At 37.2% G+C, this 11,319-nt stretch overlaps 1 protein-coding gene across 1 annotated transcript in view; it reads left to right on the top strand.

The window, feature by feature from the left end:
• The window catches only part of RNF169 (ring finger protein 169), a 148,112-nt gene that overhangs the window by 106,599 nt on the left and 30,194 nt on the right, over positions 1-11,319 (top strand). The window contains exon 4 of the mRNA XM_007940938.2: positions 1,157-1,275. Coding sequence (XP_007939129.1) covers positions 1,157-1,275 — 119 coding nt within the window. The remainder of the gene's footprint in view (positions 1-1,156; positions 1,276-11,319) is intronic.

Raw genomic sequence — 11,319 nt, 5'->3', positions numbered from 1 at the left:
TTCCAGCCAAACAAAAGACAGGCATATGAGTTGAACATTTACCTGAGGTAGATACACTCCTCGGAGAGAACAGTCATGGGAGAAAGAAGGAAAGAAGGGCTGCTTATGCACAGGGAGACACCTCGGGGGGCAGGAGTGCATGGAGGGATGGACACAGAGAAGAGGTAACTATGTGGAGGAAGTGGGAGGGGTGCTATCGCGTTGTCATAAACTGTGGTCAGTGTCATGAGACAAAGTGTATGTGAACTGCTGTATGGAAAGTGAATTTGTTCTGTAAATCTTCACCCAAATCACAATAAAAAAAGAAATACGTGTGTGGGGACTGGTGGGTCTAGTTTGTAAAGGTTATTATGTTATGCTGAATTGTTTATCCTGAAATCATCAACTAATAAATCAGTGAATGATAGGATTCTGTCTCTGTGTTGGAAAGAGTTCTTAGTAGTGTGGAGGGAGATTGATGAGAAGAAAGCCTGGAGACCAGGCTGAAGATGACGAGACTCTAAGGTAAAGCAGTGACAGTGAGTACACATGAGAAGAGTTAGATTTAAGAGACATTTTAGGAGTAGAATTGATTGTTGTATACTGGAAAGAGCATGAAGACAGTTTGGAAAGAGAAAGCTGTGGATTTAAGTACCAGTTTTAGCCACTTCTTAGCTCTTTGTTCTTACTGTTGTTAGGTGCTTTCTAGTCGATTTCAACTCATAGCAACCCCATGTAACAAAGTAGAACTGCCCTGTAGGGTTTGCCAGTCTATAAAATCCTAGGCAAATTCACTACTCTGAGCCTCAGTTTGCCATCTGTAAAAGATAGATAATAACAATCCCTGCTTAATAAGGTTGATGTAAAAATAAATGAAATAAAATATTTACAAGTGTTGGGGAACAACAACCCAAAAGTTCTATGCAAATATTATAGCTTAGGAGTAAGGGAAAGGAAAGAAACATAGATGGCACTGAGGTATCTGTCTGGGTTGGGCTTAGATAAGAGATAGTGAGTAGGATTTGGGATGTATTGAAGTTTGGGCTATATGAATATCAGGGCAGTTGGAAATGTAGATCTGAGAGGTAACATATAGAGAAATTTGAAACTATAGCTATGGGGGAGATTCCATGGGAACCCCAAATGGACAGTCTTGTTTCCCTTGTCTCCCTGCCAGTGTCCTGCACGTCTCTCAGATTCAGAGAATGAAGAACCTGCTCGAGGCAAGATGATACAGACACATCGCTCGGCATTTGTTTCTAAGAACAACTCCTACTCCCTAGCTTTCTTGGCAGGGTAAGAAACTGATACTGAATTCGTTCAGGGTTCTTTCATTTTAGGGTATGAGACAAAAGGGACTGGGGAACAAAGATGTTTGTTATTGCTACTTTGGGGGAGGTAGAAGGGAAGAAAAGAGGTGGAAATTAGTTGTCAAATATGGGTTAGGGAGAAAGGGATGCCCTGAATTTTGTTTTGCTTATTAAATTTTTGGTGAAAATATACACAACAAAGCATAAACACATTCAGTAATTTTTACATGTACAGATCAGTGCCATTGGTTACATTCTTCACATCATCTCACCATTCTCACTCTCTCTACCCATATTGTTTCACCACCATTAACTTTTACTCTCTATTCCCTTTAATGTTCCCATCTGCCCTTTAGAATTCCCGTTGTCAGTTTGATCTCATGTAGATAACTGTTTACAAGAGCAAAATGTTTAAGACTGACATCCTATTAATTGAGCTAAATGATTGTTTTATTTACAGATGACTTCATGGGATAGTTCGATTCAAGGTTTAAAGAGTGTTTCAGAACAGTAGATTCAAGGGTTCTCCCAGTCTCAATGGGTGCAGTAAGTCTGGCTCCTGTTACAGAGATTTGATGTTCTGTTCTACATTTTTGCTCCTTCTGATTTAGGATTCATCTTTTGGTCTTTGATCAGAGTGTTCAGTAATGGTAACTGGGCACCAACCATTTATTTTGGTCTCATGGCAAGGGAGTAGAAGTTCACGAAGGCAATTAGCCCTGCAGTCCATTTCTTTCTTCAGTTCCTGGGACTCCTACTGTTTGTGGCAAATAAGAGACCGATTATTACATCTTGGGTGGCCACTCACAGTTTTAAGACTGCAAGGTTCCTTGCCTTTTTTTAAAAAAAATAAAATTTACCCATTTCTACCATCCTCAGCATAGAATTATGCCAGTTGCTCTGCTGCAAAGTGTGAACTTTCTGACCTGGTGGGAAAGACAAAATCTTCAGTCTGATAATATTCATGGACTATCCCTCTGAACTTTTTCTCTTATAGAAAGTGAGGCCAGAGTTGATTTTATTTTCAATGCATAGACCTAAAATATGTGTTGATTCAAGAGGGCAAACAGAAACATTTTTAAGATCTTCTCAGAGAATCTCCTTAGACTTTGCAGGCCACAGGGAGGATAGGAGGGAGGAACGGACAGATGTTGAATGATGAAGGCATAATGGAGGGAAGAAAGAAGGAATCATTCTTCTTCAGCAGATACTTTGTCAACAGCTGCTATGTGTCATGCTATATCACTTTAGAGATGAAAAGATACATCTTTACCAAAGTTTGCTATTTGTTTGCTTGTTAGAACTGACATTACCCACCCTTATCCCTGGGGTTCCTCACTTTCCCCCCACAACACTATGTAGTGGGTCTTTCTTTCCTGATGCCCCTATGACCCTTTCATCTTAAGGCTTTTACTGCTTGTCACTAGTGAGTAGGAAAAGTAAATAAATAAATAAACTGCCACAGCTTAAGAATTTTATAAATTGTGATCCCTGATGTAGTTTGTATTTCTGAATCCCTTTTGTATATGTTCTTTTGGAGTAGTCTTATTTTTCTGTTATTTCTGAGAATTAAATTCACTAAACTCCTTTCTGTAATTGCCTTCCTTTCTCTAGGTATTGGAAGTACCTTTTTCCAGAAGGCCCCTTCCCAGAATATTTATTCACTCATTTAACATTTGCTTAATGGCTACTGTATTGCAGCCACTTAGACTTGTTTGATATATTAGGACCCAGTAATTAAGGTGTAAGCCAATGTCCTTTCCATTTATGATAAAGATAGGACTCTTGCATTGTATGTTTGAGCTTTGAAGTACTCTCTAAAGTTAAAAAATCCAAGATTGCTTGACTAAGAATTATCACCTGCTAATTGTGTATATAGGGAGCTCTGGTGGAGTAGTGCCTAAGGCATTTGACTGCTAACCAGAAGGCTCGTGGTTCAAACCCACCAGCCTCTCCTCAGAAGGAAGATGGGGCAATCTACTTTTGTAGAGATACTGCCTCAGAAATCCAAGGAGCAGTCTCAGTGGGTCGGGATAAACTTGACAGCAGTGAGTTTGGTTTTAATTGTGTGTAGATAGATTCTTTTTTTTTCATTTTTTATGTTTATAATAAACTCACTGCCGTTGAGTCAGATACGACTTGTAGCTGACCCCTCCTTGGGTTTCAGAGGCAGTATCACTATGGAAGTAGATTGCCCCGTCTTCCTTCCAAGGAGTGGCTAGTAGGTTTGAACTGCTAACCTTCTGGTTAGCAGTCAGATAAGCATATCTTAATGATTATAAGAAGAAGGATCTACTGGAGAGAAAAAATGATCATATAGCTTATTCTAATCAGGTTTTAATAAATAACATCCTGAAGCTAATAAGAGTCCCTGGGTAGGGCAAATGGTTAATGCTCTCAGCTGCTAACCAGAAGGTTGGAGGTTTAAGTCCACTAGAGATGCCTTGGAAGAAAGGCCTGGTAATCTACTTCTGAAAACTCAACCGTTGAAAACCTTATGGAGCACAGATCTACTCTGATACAGATGGGGTTCTCTAGGAGTCAGAATAGACTTGATGGCATCTTATTGGAAACTAATAAATGTCACTTTAGGTAATCTGTGATAATTAATATTTTGTAATTTGAAATGACTTAGAAAAAATGAAATTTTATATTAAAATCCAGATGTGATCCCAAGGGTCAATTATTGCACCAATTAGTTGGAATAGAAATTGAACAGATGAGTTACTTATCACCAATTCTAGTTTCTACCCTGGTAGCTCATTCTTTTGAAAGGGTTAGCAGGTTAATATGCCATTACTTAGAAATGCCTACCAAGAATCTTAGGAAATTCTCCCTAAGGGCAAAATGCAAAGTCTGTACAGAGGGGTATGCTGTCCTTACGTGTGTCTCTGGACTATATGTTATACATTTTCTTTTCCTGCTTCTTACCCCATACTTGCCTTTAGCCTATGTCATTGAACCACAGTAGGACTAATTTATAGCAAAATACTCATTTAATGAGTTAAGAAATGTTTGTGATCATACATTTCTGGACTTCAGGTTTTATTTTTTCCCAGACATCCAAGGTTATAGGTTGACTTCACTTATTAGTACAGTTATTACAAGTAATTGGATTTAGTTGACAGGGTGACATTTTTAAGAAATACTTTGCTGATGTCATGGAAACCTTAAAGCCGAAAATCTGTGGTTTGCATGTCTTATTTAGTCAATATGCTTTTTTCCTTAGATAAGAAATTATTAAGTTTCAATTCCAAATTATATTTAGGAAAACAATATGAAATTGTGTTGATAATGAGAAATAGCATCAACAGTCTGCATACAACAGATTTAGCATCGTTCATAGTTTTTTTATATTCAAAATGCATTTATTTCTTTAAAGCAGCAACAAAAGAATAGGTTTTGTTTCTCTCCAAGTTCTTTTCCTAGAGAGAGTTCATAAGTAATTTTTAAGTTTTTGCATTGGTGGGTGTTTGAATCAAATGAATCTGTGATTTGTTTACTCATCTGCTATATAAATGTTTCTTTTTGAAGCCCAAAAGTATAGAGCTAAGGATGAGTAGGCATAACTAATAGGATCAGTAGATTCTGGCCACTGGTTCAGCTTAATGTTATTTGGAAAATTGAAAGTAAAGAGGGCTTTATAGCCATATTAATTTCTAAAGCCCTTTGAAAATGAAACTTCTTATCAATAGGCAGATAAAGTAATAGTTAATTTTAAGTTAATCACAAAATACTTGTTAATTGGAAAAAAAATTAACTTGGAACATAAGTAGGATATATTATTGTAAAGTTAAACTTTTATTTTTAGTACCAGAAAAACTGTCTTTCATTCTTCCTGTCTACCTCCTCCTTCTCTCTGTTCTTCCTCCCTCCCTCTCTTCTTCTTTCCTTCCGTCCCTCCTCATTCTCCCCTCCACGTGCAGCTACCGGTCACCCAGAATCAGACAGAAAAACCTGGTAGCAAATTCTTCTTAAAGCCCAGCCTAGAAAAACTTGCTCTTGTTGAGTTATGTCTTTTTCTTTTTTTAAAGAGCTACATGTCCAGTTGCAATTTCTTCTTTGCTTGGGCTATCAGGAGTTTTAATTCATTCACCATGGCTTTCCAACATCATAGTTTTCTGAAAAATAATATTTGCTATCCATTTCTCACACGTTATTTAATTTAGTCTTTAAGGCTCAGTCTTTATGCATTTTTAGTATAAATCACTTCAAATTTTTCTTGGAAATAGTATGTAAATCATACAAAGGAATATAATAAATTGTTCCCTTTCCAATTTAAAAAGAAAAAAAAAGTGATGCAATAATACCAGTATGGCTGTTTAGTAGAAAAACAGTATTTTAATTAAGTCTGTAAGTCTTTATGGAAGCAGACTGTCTGATCTTCCTTCTGCAGAGCAGCTGGTGGATTCAAACCACTGACCTTTTGATTAGCAACCAAAGGCCTTAACTACTACACCACCAGAGCTCCCTAAAATCAGGTTTCTAGAGGGGGTTTAAAGCAGCCTTTTGAAGGGTTGAGGAAAAGATGTCAGGGAATTCAAAGAAAGGGGTGAGGCCAGACAGAAAGTTCCTTAAAAATCTAAAGATTAGATGTAGCAAGTTGTGGGTGGGGAATAGTAAAACAGTGACTAGAGGGAGGGAAGACTGAGAGAAAGATGAAGCAGTGAGTTTAAAAAAAAAAAAAGCAAGAGAAAAACTGCAGGGTATGATGATGGCCTGGGGTAGGTCATCTGTTAAGGGGTGGGTAAAAAGGGCGATAAAGGAATTGATAAATCAGTTAGTTACTAAGAGGACAAATCCTTTTAAAAGTAATGGAATATGGTTGGAAAAAGAAGATGACTTAAAGAAAAGTGATGTGGAACTTAAGAAATGGATGACGGGTTTTAGATTTTCCAGTAATATCTCTGCCATTTTAGAAGTAGAAGCATTCAGGTAAGTTTCAGAAAGGTATAATGGGATGGTGAAGGGTATTATCAGGGGAACTAGCCTTTTCCCAGTGCCCACCAGTGCCTACTATAGGCTGGGTGCTTTACATACATCATTTCATTCAAACCTTGCATGAATTCTGCAAGATTTGAATATTACTCCCATTTTAAAGCTGAGGAAACTGAAACTTAAAGAGGTTAAGTAACTCACCCAATAATCTTTCAACTCAGTAACATAATACAGAAGGAATTGGAACACAAGTCTCTGAAGCCTGTACCCTTTTCTTTCGAACCATTGTCAAAACCCTATGACAAAAGGCCCTGCACTTGAATATTTTTTCTGTGAAGTGAAAACAACAGAAGGCTGGCTTTCTTTTTTGTTTCATAATTTATACCCTGCCTTTATCCAGAAAATACAGGGTTGCTACAGATGTGGGTAAAAAGCTGTCAGTTATCCTATTATTTGAGGGAAATCAAATCCTTTGCATCATGCTTCTTGTTGTTGTTGTTATATGCCGTTGAGTCAGACCCGACTCATAGCGACCCCTCCTTAGGTTTCCGAGGCAGTATCACTATGGAAATAGATTGCCTCATCTTCCTTCCGAGGAGTGGCTGGTGGGTTTGAACCACCAGCCTTCTGGTTAGCAGTCAAGTGCCTTAGACACTATGCTACCAGAGCTCCCTTGCATCATGCTACGCTCTTTGAAATAGAGCTATGGAAACCAAGTGTTTGTGTGTATCTAGTGTTGGGACTCAAACAGATACATGTATCTATTGTTCATGCAGCACTATTCACAGTAGTCAAAAGGAGGCAACAACCCAAGTGTCCATCAACAGATGAATGGATAAGCAAAATGTAGTATATACACTCAATGGAATATTACTCAGCCATAAAGAGAAATGAAATTCTGATACATGGTACAACATGGAATAGCCTTGGAAACATTATGCTGAGTAAAATAAATTAGACATAAAAGGAGAATATTGTTTGATCGTACATATATGAAATATCTAGAATAAGAAGATACAAAGAGACTGAAGTTTATTAGTGGTTACCAGGGGCTATGGGGAATTACTGCTAAAGAAATACTGAGTTTCATTTTGGGATGATATAAAACTTCTGGAAATGGAAAGTAGATCAGTGGTTGCTTAGGGCTGAAGAGGCGGGTAGTATGAAGGTTGGAAGGTGATAGCTAAAGGATCCGGAGTTTTTGAGTTGATGAAAATTTTAAAATTGATTGTGGAGATGGTTACACAACTCTATGAATATACTATCAACCATTGAATTGGCTTCTTAAAAAAAAAAACAAACAAACTAGTGTAGACAAGGCAAATCATAGCATAAATATACAAAAGAAGGGTTGCAATAAAATCTTACCCATTTCTTGGTGTGTGGCAGCTTCATCTTGGCTGAAGGAAGCTACTGGTTTCACCCAAGTATGGGGGTAGGATGTGAGGAGGGAATGGTCTTTCAGGCTAGGTGATAGGGGAGGATCCTTTCCAGCTTATAGTTTCCTAGTGGAACTTTAATGTGGTGTGAGTATGTGAGAGGCAGAGAGTGATGAGTGAGCAGCCAAGAGCATGTACTGGCTAAAGTTTTATATCATATATTACCATATGGAACCCTTTAAGCAGTGTTCTGTAAGCATTAAATCTTCTAGCTCTCCAGCTGTTTATACTGGCTGCCCCTGCTTTTCTCTGTAAGTCATACTCATTGTGCCTGTGCTTATTTTTAGACTAACTAGACATCCCAGAAACCATCCAGTCTCTTGGCAGTGGAAATTTTAAGTCAGTTGTCTTTCAGACAATGCTGTTTTCTCTTGATTGTGACTTCATTATGTGTTTGGATACAGAGAGCTTCCCTGGAGGTGTTGAGTCTGCTTTATAACAGAGGAGAGAAGAATGTTAACCAGTATTCTGTTGTGGAAAGAGTATAGGCCTTCGAATCATAGAAATATAGGTTTAAATCTTGGCTTCAGCTATGTGACCTGGAAAAGATTACTTACCTCATTTTTCTTTCTATGAAGTAAGATACATATCTCATAGGTTTTCTGTATGGATTAGATAAGTCACAGTACATTTAAAGCACCTACCACAAGCCTGGTAGATAATAGGTTCCTAATAATTAGGAAGGGAGCTCTGGTAGCCTAGTGGCTAAGACACTTGCCTGCTAACCAGACGGCTGGCGGTTCAAACCCACCAGCCACTCCTCGGAAGGAAGGTTGGGCAATCCTACTTCCGTAGTGATACTGCCTTGGAAACCCAAGGAGGGGTCGCTATGAGTCGGGTTTGACTCGACGGCAAACAACAACAACAACAATAATTAGGAATGTTTCCTTTCTTATTCCTTAAAGGACAGAAAGAGGCATTTCTGTTCATTTTTCATTCACCACAGAAATTTATTGATTGTACCTACTATGTGCTAGGCACTGTGTTAGGGTTAGGGGGTACAGAAATGGATATGCATAAAGGAGGAGTAGGCACTTGTGTCGTGTTTTAGAGGAGGTAATGTTAGAGCTCTTTTCATCCTAAGAATACTATTCTCAGCCAGCATTTTGAAGCCTCTTAACCTGACCAAGTGCTACAATAGCAGTAATGATATCTGTATAATACATTTATGACTTATACAATATTTTTGCATTTATGATTTTAGTGATTCTTAGTGTCAGAATTCACACCCCATGCCTATAAAAGAACTTCTTGGGTTTCATAGTAGAACCATAGTAAAAAAACCCTTTCTTGCTTTATCATTTATATCTCATCTGTATCAAAATCTACCTTTCGTGGTGATGTCAGCAAAAATGGTAGAATAGGATACTCCAAAAGTTCATCCCTTCATCAAAGCAGTAAAGAAACTGTCAATCAATTTCATCAGCACTCCAGAAACTGATCAAAGGTTTACAGCAAGCAGGTAATGTTTAATCAAGGAAACACTTTAAATTCAGCAGTTAAGAAAATGTCTGTGGAATCACTAGCTGACTGTTAGACCAACAGAACAGAGGTATCAGTGGCCACACATGACAAAGCATACAGACTTTGCAAAACTAGTTCAGAAAAGTCACCAAACAAACAACAATTACAACAAGCAACCACAATAAATACTGGGAAGGGAGCAGATTCTGATTTCCACATTTGACACATTATAATATTTAAAATATCCAATTTTCAACAAAAATTATGAGGCATTCAAAGAAACAAAGTATGGCTCATACCAGGAAAAAATCCATAGCAGTGGTCCCAGATGAAACCCTGACATTAAACTTATTAGACAACTGTCTTAAATATGCTCAAAGAGCTAAAAAAGACCTTGAGAATGATGTCTTAACAAATAGAACACGTAATTAAACAGATAAAAATTTTAAAAAAGAACCAATTAGAAATTCTGGAGCTAAAACATGGAATAGCTGAAATGAAAATTCACTAGAGGGGTTCAACAGCAGATCTGAGCAGGCAGAAGAAAGAATCAGTGAAGTTAAAGATAGGTTCATTGAGATTGCCCTATTTGAGGAACAGAAAGAAGAAAAAAGAATGAAGAAAAATGAACAGAGCTTAAGAGACCTGTGGGACACCACCAAATGTACCAACATATACATAAGGAGAATCCCAGAAAAAGAAGCAGAAAGAATATTTGAAGACATGAGCTCATTTACCCTGAGCTCAGAAGATCTAGATATAGTGCTAGCTACCACTACTGACTATACTGATCAGGGCCACAAGAGATAGAACTTTTTGGAACAGGAAAGAAATGTGGAAGAGAATTCAGATTCTTAAAAATCCAGACTTACTGGACCTGAGACTAGAGGATTTTCCAAGAGTATCATACTGAGATACACTTTAAACCTTAAACCATAGTTTTACCTCGAGGTTACCTTTTAGTTAAATAACAAATTGAGTTATAAAAAATATCACCCTTGAGTAATGAGCATCTTTAAGAAAAAATAATCTAATCTCTAGGAGACCAGGTGATCAAAAATTACTCTAAACCAAAGATGAGATGTTAAGGGGCCAGGGAAACTAGAGTACTTAAAATGGTACAGCCACAATGGAATGAATGAGAATAATGACACATTGTGAAAAATACTTATAATATCACTGGATAATTTGTGTAGAAATTGTTAAATAGGAACCTAATTTGCTGTGTAAACTTTCACCTTAAACAGAGTAACATATTATTAAAAGAAAAAAAAATTGAAGAAATAATAGCTGAAAACTTCCCAAATTTGATGGACATGAATCTACACATCCAAGAAACTCAACAGATCCTAAGTAGGATAAAATCAAAGAGATCTACATCAAGACATGTTTTAATCAAACTTTTGAAAGCCCAGCAGAGATCCTGAAAGCAGCAAGAGAAAAAGAACTTCTCACATACCACAGATCCTCAGTAAGATTAACAGCTGATTTCTTATCAGAAGCATGGTGACCAGAAGGCAGTGAGATGCTATATTCAAAGTGCTGAAAGAAAGAAAAAGCAAAACTGTCATCCAAGAATTCTATATCCAACAAAAGAAGCCTTTAAAATGAAGGAGAAATTAGTACATTGTCAGATAAACAAAAGCTGAGTGAGTTTGTCATTAGTAGGCCTGCCCTACAAGAAATGCTAAAAGAAGTACCTCAGGCTGAAGTTACTATTACACTTAAAGTAATTTGAATCCATGTGAAGAAATAAAGAACACTGGTAAATGTAACTACATAGATAAATAAAAGAATCAGTATTAAAATGTATTCTTGTTTTGTAACTCCCATGTTTTTCCTGTATGATTTAAAACACAATTATGTAAAATGATACAATTTTATGTTAATGGGCTCACAATTTATAAAGATACAGTTTGTAACAATAACAGCATGAAAGTGGGTGGAGCTATATAGAGCAAAGTTTTAATGTACTAAAAGTAAAGAAACAAAACCAGTTGCTGTCAAGTCATTTCCAACTCATGGCAAAACTGAACATGTCAGAGTAGAACTGCATTCCATTGGGTTTTCAATGACTATTGTCTTACAAAAGTAAGTCACCAGGCTTTTCTTCTGTAGCACCATTGGGCAGATTCATACTGCCAATATTTTGGCTAGTTGTTGTTGTTGTTGTTGTTGTTAAGTGCCGT

This window comes from Orycteropus afer, unplaced genomic scaffold (assembly GCF_000298275.1).
Source record: "Orycteropus afer afer isolate SDZICR_OR568_19922 unplaced genomic scaffold, OryAfe1.0 scaffold00074, whole genome shotgun sequence".
Lineage (NCBI taxonomy): Eukaryota > Metazoa > Chordata > Mammalia > Tubulidentata > Orycteropodidae > Orycteropus > Orycteropus afer.
Note: the sequence above shows the minus strand (reverse complement) of the source record. Positions and strands in the feature narration are given on the sequence as shown.